Source organism: Anticarsia gemmatalis, chromosome 14 (assembly GCF_050436995.1).
Source record: "Anticarsia gemmatalis isolate Benzon Research Colony breed Stoneville strain chromosome 14, ilAntGemm2 primary, whole genome shotgun sequence".
Lineage (NCBI taxonomy): Eukaryota > Metazoa > Arthropoda > Insecta > Lepidoptera > Erebidae > Anticarsia > Anticarsia gemmatalis.
Window position 1 is genome coordinate 2,117,646 of NC_134758.1, and position 22,249 is coordinate 2,139,894.

At 33.7% G+C, this 22,249-nt stretch overlaps 1 protein-coding gene across 1 annotated transcript in view; it reads left to right on the forward strand.

Moving 5' to 3' along the window:
- LOC142978184 (tRNA dimethylallyltransferase) overlaps positions 1-22,249 on the forward strand; it is a 239,685-nt gene that overhangs the window by 101,649 nt on the left and 115,787 nt on the right. Inside the window, exons 2-3 of the mRNA XM_076122514.1 lie at positions 1,382-1,519; positions 4,258-4,655. Of these exons, the coding sequence (XP_075978629.1) occupies positions 1,382-1,519; positions 4,258-4,655 (536 nt within the window). The remainder of the gene's footprint in view (positions 1-1,381; positions 1,520-4,257; positions 4,656-22,249) is intronic.

Consider the following 22,249-nt stretch of genomic DNA (forward strand, 5'->3'; position numbering starts at 1 on the left):
GATAACGATTGAAACCTAAACATAAATATGGAAATAACGTCTTTTTATATAAACTTTGATTGAGACATACGTACATAATATCACGCCTTTTATTCCTCAAGGTGTAGGGAGAGGTGTCTAAAGTATTTTTATGTCATAGGAGAGAACGAGAACTATACCTAACTCTGAACTACTGTATAAATAATTGAAAAAGACATAGTACTTTATCCGACGTGGGAATCAAACCTTAGTCAATAGTCGGATACACAATCGATCGCACCACAAAGGCTGTAAATGTGGAATGTGGTTATGGAACTTATGATTTAAAGAACAATTTACATAGACGCATAATATCATGAGTTTTTCCGATAGGGGAAGGCAGATACCAAAGAGTGTCACTTGGCATATCCTTATAAACTTCCACTACCTCATTCACATCTATACATCTTGTTATACAAGACCGACCCTTACGAGTAGGTACTACGTACCTAACTTTTTTCGAAACTTAATACTGATATGATAAGTTATAACAATTATTTTAGTTAATTTCCTATTGATTTTATTCCCAAAGTATACCTAAAATTTATTTGGCCTAGCCTTTTATTATACTTAGAAAGCAATTTTAATACGCTAACATTTCCTTGAATATTAAGGTTCCAGTAATTTTCCAGTGTCTGTTGAAGTAAGTACTAAATATAGCTACATTCTACACACGGCCTGGCCCATTTAAGTACCCATTAACCTTCTAATATGTATTGAAAGCTGCCAGAAGCATTATTCAGTGATCTCGTCTGCCGCCCTGCTTACATACATTTCATACATTTTACTTACATTTGCATAATTGTCACACGATCCGTTTAAATTTCAAGGTGTTGCGTTGCATATTTTTATTTCCCTCTTTTGTTAGTAGGTGTGGAATAAAAAATAATAAAAAGAAAATAAAATCCAAAATATGTATGCTGTAAAGAAATATTAATTAAGAATACCTAATGTATCGTCTTACTAATTTTAATCGTGATTTAATTTTATACAATTACTTTTTTATTGAAAATATCCTTTGTATATCAAAAATAGATGTCGTTATTAAAAAGTTCAATTCAAAAAGAAAATAATTAAAGAGTCTACAAAGTTTGATAGAGTTATAAAAAATTACATTTATTAAAACTTCAATGGTTTTATTGGTTTATAATTAATGGTAGCAGAGCCAATCAGCTATTTTTAAATAACGTTTAATTCAAAAAGTTGATTATTAAATTAAAGTAATATAGAAATCTAAAGCTATCTTATCTTTTTATTTTTAAACGTGAATTAATTAATTAGCTTTCCTTTAGTACGAGACCAAATTCAAAAGCTTTAAATTTTGATAGCATTTTTCATGTAATTTATTCATCTTTTGTTTCAGATCTACAAAGGGCTAGATTTAGTGACCGCAAAGGCCAGTGTTCATGAACGAGAGATGGCTCGGCACCATCTACTGGATATATTGGAGCCGCATCAGCACTTCACCGTCGTTGACTTTAGAAACAGAGCTTTGAAGATTGTATCCTTTTTAACTAGGAAAGTTGCATAAAATCTAAAAAAATATTCATTTAAAGGAGGTCGAAATATAAATTAAATGTCCTGGTATAATGGTAAATACAAAATTAAACCTAAAACTATATAATTGACTGCATTTGTGGTTCAAATTGTACGTCACACGTCGTTTTTCCGTGATATCGTGTGGGATTTTTTAATGTAAAAAATGCGGATTAATAGGCTCCAGGCGAGTTTCATTTCGATGGTATATAAGTTGTTATATGAATAAGTTGTTATATATAAGAATGTCATATTTAATATAATTATTTACTTTAATCTATAATGCGTGATTACTATTTTTCCTACGCCACGTAAAGCTACGGAACATTTAACGTTACTACGTTCTAAAAAATTCAACTAGTTTTCAAACCATTTGCGAATTAATGTTTATAGCTGTATAAAATATACGCAGTATAATGTATTCCTTGATTATTTGTTAAATGGCCATCATCCAGGGTAATCAACCCGGAAGGTCTTATGCGTCATTCCGTCATTGAAATATATTCGCGGTATTGTGGCTGATTCAAATTTAAATGTTATGCATAGACGGTAAACGGGTTTAACTTGTAGGTTTAGTTTATGAGGATAATGTCATTGAAATAGTTGTATCGGTTAGAAGGCTGAAATAAGTTATAAATAAGTTAATTTGCCGATTTTTTATCGACAGATTTTAATTTGTAGTATTATTGTTGAAATAAATTATAAGGTAACTGAAATTTAGCTCTACACAATCATCTTAGATCCTTCATGATTTTGAATAATGTACAGAATATGAACTGTTAAGTATCTAAAATTAAGGTAGTGTAGATATCATCAATCAGATAAAAATATTTTACAGTAAAAATCATTTTAAAAGAATCTGTTTAGGAATGGAAAATGTGGTTTTTGTAATTTAAAAAATGTACCTAATAAAATTGTTATGTGTATGTTAGGTTTAAGTTAGTATACTCTATTAATTGCGTAGGGTAAAAAAAATGCTAACCGCACAGTAACAGTAAAATAACAACCAATTTTGAGTAGGTATACATTTGGACGTAAACAAGAATAATTAGGTCACCAAATTAAAATTTCGTCCCAGATAAGTGGTAAATATAGAACATGTTTTGGTTTATCTGCTATAAACTATAACCCGGATTGTGAATGGAATGCAGATTGATGCAGGTTAGGCACAAATAGGTCTTGGTTTGATGATTGAGTACCTATTAAAAATTTTAAAGTTAGCTAAGATGCAAATCTCCAAAGTCTAGTAGACCATAAAGCTGGTAAGTTAATGTCTTTAGTTAGTTAGGCTCTTGAAAATTAAACTTCTGTGAGTATGTATTTTGCTAGCTTAGATAGTCGGTAACCATTTTAACTCGCTATAGAATACATTTTTTATAAAAGCGCAAGAAGAATACTAACGATAATTGAATAATTTTACTATAAACAAGTAGAACTAATAGAAATGTTTCAATTAAATTATTTTAAGTCGTCAGGGTTTAATCATGCGCTAGTTTGATATTTAAATTTTGATATTAGCTTGAGTTTAACTCGATCAACGAGGTTGGGAGTAAGCCTAGGTCTCAATATTCTCAAAACTCGTACAAACCCGTGGCTATGTTAGTTACTAAGGGCAAACAAGTGCGTCAAAGTGTTACACAGCCGGGCCAGCAACAGCTTGAGTCTACTCGATCAAATTTTGAAATCAGGAGCAAGCCTAGGTCTCAATATTCTCAAAATGGAGAAGACCTCTGTTCATGTCAGTTACTAAGGGCAAACAAGTGCGTCAAAGTGTTACACAGCCGGGCCAGCAACAATTTACGTTAATCAACCAAACCGTAGTAGTGCGGACACCTCCGACAAGTATTTGAAAGGTTTACCTTCTTCGGACATTCACCACATAATCCTCTTACGATGGCCAAAGTGGCTTACATATATTCGGTACATCGGCTCTCCTATAAGTCTTGTATTACCGTTAAAAAATTTCACCATTATAATGCTGGTACCGTTTGGCTATTCGATGGTTTAATTCCTTGCTTTTGTATTTATTTTCTTGTTTGGTGTTAATCTGGTCAGCTTTTTCATACTGCCTATTTTGTTGCTTTTTTTTTGCTGCTATCACCATATCTTATTTATACAGACGCGATTTGCGGTTTGCCCAAGACTTTCTCATACTCTTTCGAAGTATCATATAGTCTAGTCATCATGTTCTGCCTGAAAAATATGCATTAGTCGACTATATAAATCAATTATATTTTACATTCTTGCCGTCGCATTTTATTTTCTTAATAAAGTTACTAATTAGTTGTTACAAATTCAATAATTAACAAAAATGTCTGTATGACAAAATCTTGTGATGCTGAGATAACGATTGCACATTTCCTCTTAATGATGAAAACGTCCCTTAACGTTCCAACATCAGTTATTAGTCATATTATTTATTATAGATTGTCGTTTTCAATTATTTATAATAACCTCTAATTTATAATTAGGTAAATTGATTTAAACAAATAGTTTTAATTACACTTATTAACAGGTAAACGTTTCAATACATAATATCCTCATTTGGGGACTATTTAAAATTTACCACTTATCGATATTGGGACATCAACAGCAGCCTAATTATACTAATTATAATTGGGATAACCGTTACCTGTATTTGATAACGATTTAAAACAAATACGTATATACATAAAATGTAACATTTCCTTAACTGTAACCCAGATTGAAAATCTGACTGAACAAGGAAAAATGCCTATCGTTGTCGGTGGTACGAACTATTATATAGAATCTATAGTATATAAAATACTGGTTGAAGACATGAATGATGAGGAAGCTTTGCTTTGGGATATGAGCAGAAGAAAAAGAGATCTTGTTGATTCGGAAACACAAGAAGTCCAAGAGAAAAAAGCTAAACAAAGTGAAGATGCTCAAAATGATGAACCAACTACATCTGATGACAAACCCGGTGAAGAAGTAGTTGCAATAAGTAAAGAACAGCTAAAAGAATTTGTAGATAATGAGAAGAATTACACCAATGAAGAGATTCACGCGAAATTGAAGTCTATAGATCCAGTAATGGCTGCAAGATTGCATTTCAATAATAGAAGAAAGGTTTTAAGGTAAGTGCTAGTATAGTTTATTTTTTACTAACAAATTTTAATAAACCACTCGAAATTTTAACCCGGAACATCGTTTTTAAGCACGTGTATCGTCTTAATATATTAAGTCATACATTAAAAAAAAAAGATTGCTAATTATTGTTAAAAACAATTTATTCCAGATAACACTCACGTGTAAATTCAACAAAATATACCGACGTCCTTAACCCGTGAAGGTTAGAGTAGATAGTTAAAAAGAAAATCCCAAAATTTAATTTGTTTTCAAAATAACATTTAAAGAAATTAGCTATCTAAATGGCTTAACCTAAGACCTGAGGCTAGATGATAAATCAGTCTTAAATCCATTTATTAGACTGATTGCGTCAGAAAATTCCGTATGTCCGCCAAAAAATATTTTCAGTCCCTAGTACATGCGACTAATTTATAAAATTTTCCACTGGTATTAACTAAACACGTATAATTAAGTTTTAACATCGTCTTGGCGTTTATATTTGTTTCCCTATCACTGCTTGAAATAAATCATTCTAATAATCAATCATAATATTATTCATTCAAAAACAAAGTCAACGCAAAGTGTGCGACCGGTTTTTATGAATGAATCCGTCGTTAGACGACTATCAATAATACATAACTAATTTAAAATATCATCTGCCATTCCATTTTCATCTTTATTTCCTTCCATTATGGGCTCTATTACCCGCAAATTAATTTTCTCAAATATGTTATATCAATTTTATCTGGTAATGTCAAAGTTCAGACGCACTGTGTCAAATTGATCAATCTGGTGCTGAGGGAGGCGTTACGTTATCTTAGACCTTGTGCACTGATAATAAAGGTCAGATTAGCAGAACAAATTGTCGTGGTGTGATTTGACCACGTACGACATGATTCTCGCCAATCGCGTGAAGATTTTTTTGGATTTTTCTCGTGGGATGAGTTGTGGGTAATTAAATTCTTATGGGAATTTTTGAAAAACTTCGAATCGAGAAATCTAGCTAAACTAAAAAGTGACCAGATTTTTGCCTTAACAATGGTTTTTTAAGCTAAAATTTTCATTAATTATAGTCTAGCATGTAAAAGCATAAGGATAATAGACGTTATTGAATAACATGACCGCAAGCGACCACTGCTGTAATTTTGATATGTTAAATATTTGAAGCCCTGACTGTAGTCATGGTTGCTTGGATTATGCAAGTATTAAAGTTGGGGTCAATAATGCAGATAAAAATGTCTTAGTTTTCACAGATACCATGTAATATCTTATGACTGTATAGACGACAATTATTTTTATTCAACGTTTCATTCGCTTTCGTTAATAATAAAAGGACACACGTAATTATTTAAATTAATATGTAAATTTTACCCTTTCATTGACTAGAATGTTCACAAAAATCAAGAATTAACATACAACAGACTGTCGGCGTCAATGTATTTAAATTTATTTTTCCTTATTCTCACTTTCCTTTACAATTTTGCTGAGAATTTTAATACCTATTTGAAACTTGTAGTTTCGTAATAATATTGAAGTTTTCTTATTTATTCAGTATTAATAGGTTCGGTATCTAGCTATTTAGTACAGTCCCTTTCTTGCATAAATTACAATGAATTTTTATACCAATTCAATACTTAACAGCCTTGAACGAATAATCAATTTTATTCTCTTTTTATTGCTTTAGATAGTCGGTTTCCTACGTTTAATGTTTTATGAAGATATCGTTCAAGCTCATCAATTTCTAGAACTTCCTGTTGTTTCATAATTAAGGGGTTAGTGTTTCTATTAAGCAGCTTTTTTATATCTTTTGTGTCTGTAATGTTGTGATCTACTGCTACTTGTACATTGTGCTCAGATTCAGGACGATGTTTGTCATCTTCGTAGAGTATTGCGTCATGTTTTTTATTCCGTGGATTTGCTGTTACGTATTCTTTTTTTGTACTGGATTGTACATACGCATGTATTTTATTTGGACCTTTGCTAGTACTACGTCCTATTATGGAAATAAGGCTTCTGTGAGATATTGTAATGTCTCTGTTAGGTCGTACCTTATAAATAAGGGAATAAGTTATTAAAATCTAAATGTGAATCATTAGTTGTAACTCCATCCTACGTACCGGTCAGTCCAGTCATCTGCTGTACAACGCAATCTGCCCAGAACATCTTATAAATGAGGACATCAATGTCTGTCATACCATAAGATAATGCTAAATAACCGCCTCTTCTCATATCGTACAAGGCTCAGATATATCAATATAGCCGAATTAGACATTGCGAAAAAAATACCAACTTCCCCCCGGCAACAGCGACGCGAAACTTGCTCACGCGGTTTACATAAACATAGGAATTGAAGGCCGCATGACATGATGACATAAAACCTACCAACCAGTGAGGTTGAGCCCCCTCTTGGTCCGTAGACGGTGTCCGCGAGGGGAAATGTATTGACGGCGGCGGCTCAACTTACAATAGACGTTACCACTTCCGTAGGTCTTTAACCGCTGCCAAGGATTTCGTAGACGATTGCGAATGTGTGAGTGAGGTGACCTTGGTTCTACTACCCGAAGTGGTGTGACCACGCTGGCGGAGCTCACTCGCGGATTGGGTCGACTTATGTGGGTCGACTTAATTGCTTGCTTCGAACAAGTCATTCGGAATTTTTGCGGTGATAAGTTATGTTTGTTAATTAATTTTGGTTTCGTATTTAATTTATGCGTAATGTTTGGGAAGGAAAACATCTGTGGGATTATTATTTAATAAAACGGTGATGGTTATGTAATATAACGTCTGCGGCTACGCATGTGTGTCATAGCAGTATTGAACTATTATTGCAAAGAGGCCTCTTCAAATATTTTAATGAGCTTGGTAATCAAAAATTGTTAAATAACCAAATGATTAGGTTTTGCGTTTTAGTTTTTAATAAGAGGTTATCGCTATTTTGACATTTTTATCAATAACAAAGTAATTATAATAATCAAAACGTCCTTAAGCAAATATCAAAAAAACAATAACTACTATTATGATGATATGTGTATTAAAAGAAGCAGAGAGAAAAAGAAGTCATCTTAGTGTCATCTTGCCATCAACGATAAAATAAAAAAAATAATACCAAAATATTCTCAGACAAGATTAATAATAATATAACATAGTCTCAACACATTAAACCCAGGTGCCATCACAACCATTAAACTCTAAATCTAAACAAAACTGTTTACAAACATTCAGTTTTCAATCAGTTATACAACAGTCCGGTATCTAGTGTCAATGATCATGGTCACAGTACAAGTGTTGCGAATAAGGCCCCACGATAACCCCGAATTATTTATCACGTGATTACTATACATTCGGCAAGCCGTGGCTGCGCGGGCGCAATGTATAAAATGCTAAATTATCATATTGCGCACATAAAACTGATGGACTTTGGATTTAGCGACATACTTGCCGGAAAAATTCCATTGTATTTTTGGACTTTACGTTTTTGGTTAAAATGAAAATGAAAGTAAAATTTGTCTGTTTAAAAAATTACTACTCTTCTTTCTTGTCAAAGCTATAAGGCTTCATCGAACGGAATTTGCAAAGGACTGTGCGAAATAGCGTTTTGGGGGGAGGTTTAAACACAATAGTGGGCAGAAGTGGACTGAATAGATATTATGACGATTCAAAGGTTTCGAATTTGGTATGTAGTAAAATGAATTGAGCTAATTTTACTTGTGTTAAAACGGTGATCGTGTGGGTGGTGTAGGTGTGTCTGTCTCGTTCATTTCTCCAAAACGGCTGAACAAATTTTGTCAAGCTCCCTTAACATTTTAACGTTAACACGTGACCCTATCTCATTATGGTTACCATAATTATATAAACGGATGACCATAAAAAACTTAATGGAGTACTCGTTTAGTTTTTTTCTATAGTACTAACGTCAATTAGAGTTATAAATAGTATATTTTTTCATAGACTTCACGCCTCCGAAACGTCTTCATTGGGAAGATTATTATTTACTCATTGGAAATACCAATGTATGTGTTATATACTATGACGTGACATCTCGTAAGTTTCACACTACCGCCCGATTTAAGTCTCATTAATTTAGAATAAACCTTTAATTATGTTATAGGAGTAATATGTGTGATTTGTATTTTATTTTCTGTTATATTTATTATGGCTGTAGTTAAAGGTGTCAAACTAAGTTTTGAGCATGCAGTGTTCAAGACCTAGAGTAGAACTCTAAATCTTCTTGACCGACTTTTGGGTCTACCTGACCTAAACATAGTTTATTATAAAAACTTACAGTCAGTAGAACCTTGATAAAATGTTGAAATCAGTCCAGCTATCTACATCTCCTAAACGCAACGTCTCATAAAATATATCGAAGGCTAATAGATTCGGCTAACAACAAAAGCCAGTTCGTATCAAATTACTACGCTACTACAGACAGAAACGTCGATCATAAAAATAGCCTCTCATTCGCAAAATGGCAAAAGGTCAAGGCGTTTCCGCCATCACAAATTTTCTATGAACAGCCATTGAACGATCATAACTTATCTTTTACTCTCACAAAACTGGGTTACACAATTATTACCATTGAGAGTTGTATGTCAACGGGATTATGTACACAGCATGCGAATTGTCGAATTTTTCCTACAATTATGATATTACACAGTCATATCGGCTGTTGCTACGCACAACTGTCTGGCCACAATGAACTAAAATAGCTATGAGGCGACGCCACATATAGTATTGTATAAGACGCTCGTATTTGTAGCAAAATGGTCTTGCATTGTGTTCTAAATAAAGTGTATTTTGGGTTTTACGAAAATAAAACAATAGTTTAAATGAATGTGGGGATTTCTGTGATTTATTTGGCTTTTGTTCTTTTGTAATTTACAAATAAATAGTATTTGTAAATTATATTTTATACCATTTTATGATTTTCACACCAAAATATATAAGATTTTTTTGCTTTAAAAAACAGTTCGTTATTCTGAATTTGTATTCCAAAAACGCTTTCGATAAATCAAAATTTATCCTTTTTTTCTCTGATTTAAATACGATAACATTAATTCTTTAGTACAAAAAAATCATTTTACTTTTTCACACAGAAAAGTATTAGCAAAAGCGGGAAGTAGCGTTATGAATTATGATATAATCTCAAAGGCGGGTATAACATATAGAAATATGTTATGTACAGTCACGATCTTAAACATGTCATATATTGTCATATTTACTAACTCATTTTCGTTAACGCGGAAATCCAAATATCTACGTTCTTTTTATACATAATCAAGTGGTACGTTAAAAATTGTATATTTTCATTTTATGTCGGTTGATAATTATATAATTAAGTATGTAGTCAACTATATTTTTCGGTGTTATGTGTCTATATAAGTATTCCGTTTTAAAAGTAAAAGGAAAGCTGGCTCAACTGAGAGTTTCTCGTTTCTCGAGTTTCTCTCTCATACTGGGAGAGAATCCTTGCAATTTAACATCTATAATATAAAAAATAATTTGTTGCTAAGCGTAAATATCGGGAGTAGTTGAACCGATTTTGAATGAATTCTTTTTTATTATGCCTTGAATTACTAGGATAGTTCTTACACAGAAAAAAATAAAAGAATACCTATAAAAATATTAATTTTAAAAATAAAGAAACGCTTGTAAGGCGGTACAAAGTTCACTGGGGCAGCTAGTTCACAATAAAAATTTAATGTTTGAGCATATTTCGTTCGTGACTGTACATCTTCAATTATGTTGGCCTTCCCGGTCGACTTTTTCCGTGATTCAGAGCTTATAAATATCAAGTCCAGTGATATAATGTTAGGCACAGAAATTGCTGTTGCTATTTTGATTTTTTGCTGTACTCGATACGTTTACGCAATCCGCGCGCATTATTCTTGGTGCGCGTTTTATAAAAGTGCGGATTCCGCGAAAATTGTGCTGCTCAGTGTAGTTTCGTTGCTTTTGAATTTATTGTTATTTATAATAACTTAGGTTTTGAATTATTTCTTGGGGTACGATTTACTGCCAAGACAGGCAGAGCTCTCTTGCTTTTATAATTCCTAAGGATTTCTTGTTTAATTTAAGTTTGCAATGTTTCTGATTAATACTGGTTACAAAATTGCATCTTGTAAAAACCTTTTTATTGTGTCCAGGTGATATTAGTCTATAACGAATTACTACACCCTACGACTAGAAGACTTATTATGCCGTTATTCAAAGGGCCTTGATTCTAACCTTTACTTAGCACCTCAAATCCGTCTAGCACCCAAACTCGAACCAGAAACTCACGCACTTTATAATTAACACGTCAAATAATGGCCTGGTGCGACATCGTCACCATTAACTAAACTATCGTAACTTACTTAGTATGTATTTGACAGTTTGTTCAAATCATCAACTTGAATTAAATATTGTCTGATGGAGTAAATACTTAACCAGACAAAAAAACCAGTGGGGCGATTTCCTACCAATATCGAGTATTGACTGTACGAAAAACAGCGGCCTTAGGGTGGTTATAGCAAGAACTATATTCTTTGATAGATACAATTTAAATGGCAAATGCATATGCTTGCGATGTTGCCGTCTGTAGAAAATTGCGCGAAATAAATTGCTAAAGCTCCCTACGAGAGTTCCTACGTATCGTTATCTTACAAACCAGAATGATCAACCTAATACTGTCTTGAAATGTTTGTGTTTACAAATATTGATAATTTAGGCACAATCATTTATAAATCATGATGACGGAACGTTTACTCTTTGTAGGTAAGGTTTTTATCATAAAATTGCTTGGTCGAAATCGGTTGCATACAATTAAATATAACATCCAACACCCGTCGGTAAGCGATCTGAGGGTTAAGCAAAGCTGGCGCGGTAATTCTATAGATAGGCGACCACATTGTGGTATTTGAACTGAGCGTCTCCGTGCTTCGAAGGGTATGTAAAAAGTTGGTCCCGGTTGTTTTCAATTAAGATAACAATCGCTAAGCGATATCAAAGGCCTCTCGGGCGGCTTGAACATCTTTGACACTAGGTTGACCACTAACCATACAATAGATAGATAGATAGACAATTAAATATAGTTCCCATGGAAGTTTTCTCGCGTAGGAGCCGTGGAGAGCTAGTATTTCACATTCCTAGTATTTACTTTGAAGATTTGCAGCTGAAATTCTCTCAACATCGTATTATGTAACAAGCTATTTAGAAGCTTGATAATAAATAATGCGTGAGCACAAGAATAGGCCCCGGTTTCATTTAGAGCTGTCACAAATATTTTGTAGATAATAGTGAGTTCTCGGTGTTAGTACATAACTCATAAGAATTGTTGCTAAGTCAAAAGATTGTGAGTAAAGGAATACGAATAGAGATATTCTTGTACTATAAGAATATAAATTATTTTGATATTTTGTGTTTATTACTGTGCTTTTTCATTGTTATAGTTATTTTTTCGTTTTAATTGTACTTACGTATTGATTAGGAGTCAAAGTGGTCACCATGGCCGAAATCAGTCGAATAGAATATCATTATGTTTAAATGATTAGGATAAAATACTACTGGAAAGCTAAGAAAAGGATATATTGCTAGAAAGAGAAAGAGAGAGATTGTAACTGACCTATAACGTTCCTTAGTGACATTTGATTAAAAAGGCCGTCAAACATATAACCTAAAAAATCCCACGCTCCCATTCTCCCATCACACACAAACACATTCAAAACTGCCAATTTATTATTCAATCGGATGTCCCTAAAACAACTTCTAATCTTTCAGCGTATGTTCCATCTTCTTCTAACACCATAAGTTGAAAAGGGACAGAGTTATATTCAGTACGTTTCAGTATTACGGAGTCCTTACATTTAGTTTTACGGTCGCGTCCTTGGCCCTGTTCCTTCGCTTCCGTATCGATCGGCCAGTTCGCTGACTCCGCGCTATGTCGGATGTGGGGGTTGCTATGCGCCATGGGAATCTGCTTGCCAGATTTTAATATTCCTTCTATATGAGATTCGGTACAAGGACGATTTGATAAAGCATTTTGTGTGAGAAATCAATGGATAAACTAGTTATTATATCAAATAATATCGTGTTTAAGAAGTTGGTTTGGTGTTCAAGGTCAAGTGCTATTTACCTACACGCATAGAAAATAAAATAGGTGCTTTGGCTGCAAAATAGCATTCTTTGAACTTTCTACTTCCAGAAGTAACTTATATTGACAAAGCTGTTAAAAAAATAAGAAGTACTTTAAAAACACCAATTTGAAATACGTTCATATCATCCAAAATTTCAGTTTTAAGCAGAACTTTACAAACGATCTAGGATATATCTATTGCGATAGTGCTTTCTAGAAAGTTCTCCGGGATGTGTGAAGTTTGCCAACTGGCACTTGGACGGGGTTACGAACTGCGGCCTCCGCTCCTTTCAATTTGTTCCTAGACAGTTACTTTGTAGGCTTTCTTTTGTACCTGATTACAGCAAAACCTTTAAGTGAGCTGTTTAGTTTTTAATGCGGATGTAATTTTGTTAACTACGGTAGCCGAGTAATAGGCAACTAACCTTTGGTCAATAGTACTAGTTACGAGGGCTTTACTTTCATTGTAGAAAGTAAAAATAGATTTATTTATCGTAAGAAAAGTTTTAATAGCAGTTCTAATGTAAAAATAAAAATGATTTTAGTGCTTTATTTGTTATTATTTCATTCCTGATGACTCTCACAATTAACACTGACAAAAGAATTCACGAATTGTTTTCATTTTTCTTCTAAAGCGATACCTCTCAGCAACAAACCCTCCAAGACCTTGGCATTTGACCCAGCTCGGCAACCAAACCTGGTACCTCACTCATTGTCTGTCATAATTGTTCTCAAGTAGACTACAAGTTGGGCCCCCTGTATAAAGATATACCGACTGTTTAGTCAATTATAAAGCAGTTTTGTCCATCATGAGTATAACGTCCCCTCTCCATACTAAACGAATAGATGGGCTCAATGTATGAGATATTACCCTTTGTCATCTATGCCCCCATATACCTAAATGATCCATTTTGTAGACCGGTTTTCATAGAAAAGTGAGGCCTCAGGCTACACGGGAGGGACTTAAGAGGACAACTCTTACGAGTAGCTAATCCCACCTCCAATAACTATATGTATGTTTTGCAGTATAAGACAAAAAACAGCATTTTTTATTAATTTCGGGTTATTCCCGGACTATAAATTTATTTAAACCCGACAAAATGAATTTATCATACCGTTTAGTTGTAAAAGCTTAAAAGTTATTCTCACGTTATTCCTACAATGAACGTTGAACTGGTATTGTACCCGATGTACGATGTCTTACACACCGTGTCATAGTATTTGCCCTTCTAGCCAAAATTAGTTCTTCCAAAAACCGCTAGGGGCGCTTATCGAAATTTCATATAAAATCAAAATTATAGAATAATGCTGGTTATAGCGAAAGTTCCCAGTTATAGGACAGTAATAGCAATCTACTCTAGCAACAGGGCGATCAATAAAGCAATCCTATTAAATAACATCTTAAGTTCTGACGCAACTGACCGATGGTTATGCTTATAAAAACCCGATATCGGTGTGATAACGCGCTTCTGTGTAAGTAAAGAAACAAATATTTCCTGTTAATGATAACACTTATCTACCGCCGTGGTGGTCCACAGGAAACGGAGCGTTTGATGAATATAATTGACTAGCTGACCCGCGCAACTTCGCTAGCGTCACATAAGAGAGAATGGGTCAAAATTTTCCCCGTTTTTGTAACATTTTTCACTGGTACTTTGCTCCTGTTGGTAGTAGCGTGATGATATATAGCCTATAACCTTCCTCGATAAATGGACTATCCAATACTGAAAGAATTTTTCAAATTGGTCCAGTAGTTCCTGAGATTAGCGCGTTCAAACAAACAAACAAACAAACAAACAAACTCTTCAGCTTTATAATATTAGTATAGATACTTTAGAATGACTTGAAGTACTTGATAATTGAAATATTAGTAAGTTGATAGTGATAGCCGAGTAGCATAAACATGCGTCTCCCAATCTAGTGTCCAAGACTAAGACTAATTCAACATAGGTATTTGTTAAAGTTATTTGTGTATTAGAAAAAAAATATCAGTTACTTTAAGTGCGAAAACCTCATATGCGTGAAAGTTAAATTTGAATCAGTTTTTGAACGCATCCAAAGTTCACCTTGCATAAATGTCTATATCCAGAAGTAGGAAATTTTTGTCCTTATTTTATTCGGAACACATAAAATAACTGTATTATAAACGCCATCTAGTTACCACAACGGTACTAATATAATAACCATTTTCGTCAATCACATTTTCCAAACTTGGACATTGCACCAAGTTCCAGATATAATACTAAGAGTCCCGAAGTCCTTCCCCCTTCCTAAAGGGGGCGAGGGGGGTATAGGATGACGCAAGCCCTACAATAAGGAAATGTGTTCAATTGTCCGTGCGCACGGCTGGGCCATTCTGTAACGCACAGTTTTCGTTGTAGAACTTCGCTTGTAGATTGTACGTAATTGGACTTGCTTCTATGAATTAGGAATATTATGATAATACTCATTATGGAAGTTTTGTATAGTTATTGTTGTAGTAAATGATTTTTGTAGGAGAACTGCTGTAATAAGCATAATATGCGATGTCTATATTCTGATTGGAATTGCTTACGAATTGTCTATCATGAGGAGCAGAGGATTGGTCCAATTTTCAGTTTCGTGTTTAAATGTCATACTACCAACCTGTTTTGGACTTCCTAATGTACAATTAAAGCAATATTTTAAAAAGATTTTGCTACATTTTAGTAACTTTCAGGAAACTGCAAACGATACGATATTGGCCATGAAATCTTAATTTTACAGACTTGCTTTGGCAACCGATAAAATCGTTAATGTCATTGATAAATGCAAATAAATGAATTACTATTAAAATATGCAACGAAGCCAGACGGTATAGGCTCCGTAAAGTCTGTTAATTTTCATACAGATTATTATAAGATTTCATCATATTAACGCAGTGGCCTTCACACTGTATTCTTGAATTATTTAACAATATAATCGTTTAGTTTCGCCTGATTAACGTTGTAAAGTTAATCAGCAGTTCAGCCTATTTAAATCCGGCATCAAATTACCGTCTAGCCGACAATCTAGTTATAATTTTAGATTTTTGCATGGATATACGCATTAGTTAGTTTTGTATGCAAATGTGACATTTGGTTAGAACTCCATTGCTGTTTGATTATATTACTTCAGGTGGTAGAACTAGTAGGAATGACAAAAAAAATGGCTCAGGTCCTAAACAAGGCCATATTCTTACTATGTGTGATTTTAATGTTAGCCTATAGCTTAAGTTATATTTCGAGATATTTAGGCCAATTTTTATTGCGGTAAACCGACCTAAAACTCCTTGCTATTATCTCAAAAATACCTAGTAATCCAAGTAGAAACGATCTATTCAAATACGACGTATCGCAACAAAAGACACACCTTCAACATATTCATGAGACGAGGAAGGATACTCGCATTATCAATGTGAAGATTAAGGTCTTTTACTCAATTGAGACATTATATAAACAGTTTTGGCGTGTTACTAGGCAGTTCCCTAAGTCTGTCAAGGTCTAGAATAGTGGTCTAGTAATTGTGTAGGCTTGTTTCCAAACACAGAGTGGCCTTGTAAGTTCGTGTAGCCTTGGATTTACTAGGTACTGCTTGTTTTACTGATCCGATTGGTTTCTGTTTGAATGAAAATCAACACAATGAAAGTTTTGTTAGGCATTTTGTTGTGGTTAAGTTTGTAATATTATAGCTTCGATTTTAATAAGCAAATATTGGTATGATCTAGAGATGTTGTGTAGTTTCGGGCCTGGTTGTATTTGTAAATCCATGATGTAAAGTTTTATGCAGAATTTATCGTCCCACAAGTTGTGTAGTAAAATTCTGCTTATAAGTTTTAATTAGTTAGGTATTAACTGATAGTACTTTGTGAAATAAACTACCAAACTGTAAGTAATGAATTTTTTAAGGTTTAACAGATACATATGTATATTATGGAGAATGCGAAAGCAAAAGTCGAACCCTAACTGAATTTATGAATGAATAATAAAACAAATTCTGCGCCTTCTTTGCTGTTCTTTGTCATTCAAACATGAACATTTCCGAAACATGAAATTCTCCGAATGTCACGTGACAAGTGTATCAATACAAGTGTCAGTTTGTCACGATGATCTAATATTAGCAGACTGGCCCACCGATGGAATGTGGCGCGTATTGACTGATTTATTGTAATGTAATGAAACACCAACATCACGTGTGCCACAAATACAGTTAATACATGCACAACTATCCGTAATATTATACTTTTGTATGCCTTTTGATTGTGAAATATTTACGTAATTGTTTGTTGTAAGACAGTTATGCATCGTTTTAATTAACGTGACTGACTCTGTTTTGGGTTCGTTTATGTCATATTCTTAGACAAGTTATTCATACTATATCCTTTTATTATCGGGTGCCGTGGGTTTGATTCCCACATGTAGCAGACGTGTGATGACCTACAGATAGTTTGCTGTTGTATTTGGGTTGTGCCTAAAATGCTATATCTGCCCCCTCTACTAAACGATATAATAAACTTTGATTCTTATTGCGGATGTAGATACTTGAATGATAGACTGGTCTGAATAGACTTAACAAAACTTAATGTCTCAGTCTATGAATTAAATTATGTCAGAGATGCTATTTGATTCAATAATGTACGACGCATTACTCGGAGCGCCTAACGTGACAGCAGATTTCGCATCGTGCGCGTCGTCTGCTCCGACGTGCTATATACGTATAGCACCCTGAAAGGTTTATGCTATCGGGAGGAATGAAACGTTAAAGGTTATAGTAAATATCAGGTTTTGAATTAAGATATTAGTGATAGTGGGGTTCAGAATACGAATCTTAAGATCTCAGATAAATTCCCGAGTCTTTCACGACTGATAACTATGAAGTTTTATTTATTTATCCTAACTAAGAGACTAGACTAAGTCTTAACATTCGGATCAAAAATCAACACAATTTTATCTTTCAGTCATGTGAATACATATTTTATGTACCTACCCAGATACCTGTTTATTTGTATACAAAGTAAGTTTAAACTGTTACGGCTAACACTTTCTTACAAAACAGACATTCGCAACCAAACAAGATTTTCTTCATTAATGAATGAAGATGTCCTTGAAATGACGTAGTAGGCCGTGTCGCTATTATGCGAGTAGTTATTAGGCTAATGACACAAGAAAATTCCGCGCACTTTACGACACGTGTGGTTTAATTCACATAACTCCGGGTAAAGGACCTTTTTATGTGTTTTTAGTAGATTTTTGCGTAGGAAAAACTTGTTGAAGGACGATTCGAGAAAATTCTTGTAATTAATTTGAATATTTAAAATTAGATGTTCAAGTTTTGGTTTGTATGTACCAACTTGCAAATTCGTGGTGTTGGAATTTTGTTTGAATTGCTTCTTGAGAATAATGTGATTTCCTTGGGCCAGCATAAAACAAAGTATACCTCTACAATTTTAGTTGGTGGATAAGCGTAGTAATTTCCCTATTTTTGTCTGTACGTATTACAAAGGAGAGGTTTAAAAGGATAGAGCTTAAGTCATTAGCTTCAGAATTATACTTTTCATGACTTTTCAGACATAATACAGTTATAGAGATATACAGAATTACTGGAAGGCTTGTGTTAAGAGCAGATTTACAGCTTATCATCAAAGGACTCAAAACTCGTGACTTAGATTCACATTATTTTCATGGCTAAATACAACCGTGGAGAAAATCCTCCTCCATCTCAATTCTCTCAAAATATTCTCATCCTAAACTTGATCGGTCGATGACATCAAACATTTCGTACTTCTTACCTGAACACGACTGTCTCCATATAAAGTGTCAAGCGCAAAGAGCCTAGTGGGTGTTGAATAATGATTCGACAATCTGTCATCGCATTTCCAATACAATTTGACGTGGGCAGCTATTTTTAGCAAACACATATTAAATAGACTATCTGCTCGCAAATAATGCACTAGGGAACACAAGTTGCAGGTTCGAATGTTAGGTAGACCAAAAATGTTTCAGTTCATGTGTCAAAAAAAAAATTAAGTCCAAAAGGATATTAGATTTTCCGATCCTTAGGGAGCATATATATCTACTGTCTCATAGGCTTAATAGAGAGAGCTATGAAAAGCGAGCGCTCATAGGGTATGGAAAAGGGAGTGTATCCACGTACTTGATCATTACAAACTAACTTTAGTCTCATATAATAATTTACATCGATGTACTATGTGCGAATGATATGATAACATGACTTTTAGTAATGAATAAGATAAAAGGTTAAGGGTTGTGTTTATGTAGGTATTGACAAGTGATAACATTCTGTGTCAATAGGTCGTGCTCTATTATTGCTTTCATCATAACAATGCAGTTTTGAATGAATTGCATCAGAAATACATATAAACTTATTGACAAATCTTGTATATTGTAATTTTCAGTTGACAACTAGTGTACGTCAAATTGATAGCCATTATGCAGTATATTGCTGCTTTTATGCAACGTATTAGTCAACATTATTTAAAGAAAAAAGCGATATAAGGCATAGTGGCTACTAAATAGTTGTCTACGTCAGTTCACAATGGCCTCCTAGGTTCTCTCTTGGAACATTTCCCGTAGTAAGAAGTCCACATGTTATTCAATTGTAATTTATCAGTTTGCTCAATTTCATTTAAAACATAGCATGTTTTTACTTCCCTCCCAAAAAGATTATCTTCCTGACATCGATCCTCACAAACTTTGGCATTTATAATATTTTCTGACCTTAACTATATTCATGTTAAACATACAGTTTCCAATACATTGACGTTTCTTCTAAGAATATGTAGATAGAAAAAACCAACAAAAGCGAAATTGAAGACTTCTCGGAAACAAAGATTAGTAAGTAATTTAAAGATTATTCTATTTCAGTTATTATCTTGATAATGTTTGTAGTTTTATCTTATTATGTAAGTAAAATACCTCGTTTCATGTACACGAGTAAATATGGAGAACAGTAATTATCAAATAGATACTAAAATTGTGCCGGTATCCGAATGGCACATACTGCATCCATACTAATTTCATAAATGCGGCAGCCATGGCTTAACAGCTCTTTCGATTTCGTTGACAAATAGAATGAAGATAGTTAAATACCATTACAATAGGGTCACTAATAATCAATATAAAATAACTAGAAATGCATTTCTTAAAAACATCAGCCCACAAGAAGGGGCACAGGTAATAAAGGTTTGTAACGAGGGTCAACGGGGCAGCGGACGTTCATAAGAGTAAATCTGAGAAGTGTATTTACCTAAATATGTTCCCAGTTAAACCATCAACATGAAAACAAGAAAGACTTTTTCTATCTTTACTTCGCTAGGAATACTAATCATAATAATTCCCATCCCATCGCACAAAATTCCCATGTACTATAAAATAATTAGCATACGAACAATACTCTATAGTGTGTGGCGAACACTTCATTCATTATTACGTGGACCTGAATCATTCGAGATGCAGTAAAAAAACTGCATTGTACACGATGAGAATCGTAAATTTATATGCTATATTGACAATGTACATTGTACAGTTTGTACAGTAATACAAGGCAATGGACTGTGATTTTATCACAATATTGTAGCCGTAACGGACGTTAAAGTTTTCTAAATATTAAGATAAAAATAAATTGTATTTTTAGCTGAGCTACTGGATCACAGAGAAAGGGTTTCGGTAAAGCCTTGAGTCCACCATGTGGCAAATGCAGTTTGGTGAATTTTCTGTTTTCAAGAGCTAGTATAAAGAACTTAGACATGCAAGTTTCACTATAACAAAAAGATCTGGTGCTTTCTGGTTTCTGTCTTTAACAGGGTCTTTACGGGAACACAAATAACACTCAGATCATAAACTATGAACTACCGCAAATAAAACCCTTTACTGTGACGGTTGAGAGAAGGCCACCTCGACGACTGTGCTGTTGCGACTACGCAGTTTCTGTAAATTTCGTAATCCGAAATACTACGTCTAAGTTGCAAATCCTCTTCTAAAACGTAAAAACGCCTATAATATATTAATAAATTCTACAAAACATCTAGGAAGACATAACCAGTCAATAACTTAGAAAAGTCAATGTACCCCCGAAGGCTATCTGATTTGCAATTTATCACAACGCAAATCTTGTCAATGGAGCTAGTACTAGCAAGGAAACTACGGCTCGTTCCTTATTTCTATCACGTGTTGAACATTTAAATGGTGATAACTACATTAAGTTCATGCTTGGTATTCGGTGTTGGTTGCGAAATGACAGCCGTACGCAAATGATTTGGTGGTTAAATTAAGGAATTTTGGCATGATCGCTTCCTAGTTGTAGACTCAAGGATACGGCCATCTGTTATTAATATTAGTTTTCAACGTGATGTCCGTTCAATATAAAAACGGCTAAAGTCCACGACTTGTCGTTTGCTCATTGTGCCCAAGTCCATAGCTTGCCTTTTGGTTTCGTAGTTTTGACGTTTTGAAACGTCATGTTTTTTGCAGCGATGATTCTAAAAAATATGAAATAAAAATTCTATATAATTTAGTATTCTCACTGTTGGTCATAAGCTCTACGCTGTTTCTTCATTTATATTTCAAACAGATAAAGGTTACAACCATTAGCTAGTATTTAAAAAAGAAATCAATGTGTAAATTATTCAAAAGACACCGTGTATCTGTTCTACTGTATTATGATATAGTGTTTGTAGGGTGCGTACGCGCAGCGGCGCCATAGTGATGTCATATCCGCCGCCATTCATGCCGAGACGTTCATTCATGAAACTCGCGCTCCAACACACAACACAAACAAAAAACGACTTTATTTTTACCACGTTTAGATTGAAATTTGAATGAGGTATCTTCGTCTCATAATTAAAATTTTTTCAAGATAAAATATTTGCGCTCCTAGATCGTAAAAAACAGGATATGCTAAGGCATATGTTTTGAATTAAGGAAATTAGCACGTTGTTAATTATCGAGTTAGGGAATATTTAATTTGGACGGTTCAAACTTTGTTGCTTTAAACAGTTTTTTCTCAAACTTGTAATTTAAATTCATTATTCTCTTGGCTTTGACGTAATAAGTGCTAAATTATACAGGTTTGTTCACTTGACTTTCATTTAATATTTAATTACGAACGTTGTAGATGTACAGGATACATAATTAGTACAGTATCTTAATATTTTACACATTTAAGTACACGGTCAATGAAATTAAATATTGACCTTGAGAATAAAAAGACTGACTAAACAAATTTCTTTGAAGCAACTCCCATAAAATACATAATTTTGAATAATCTCAGATTAATTTCTGTCACTGATTTACTTGCTGTCGTAAAATCCTTTGCATCACAAGACAAATTGTAGCAATACTCAAAAAAATTACTTCAATAATATAAATACGTGTAAATTTTTCAATCTCGCGTATTTAATTGCCGTATCCATAAAGGATGAGTGCGGAATCGTTAATACGTATTGAAAGATTAATATCGTTGCCGACTCATTGGTAT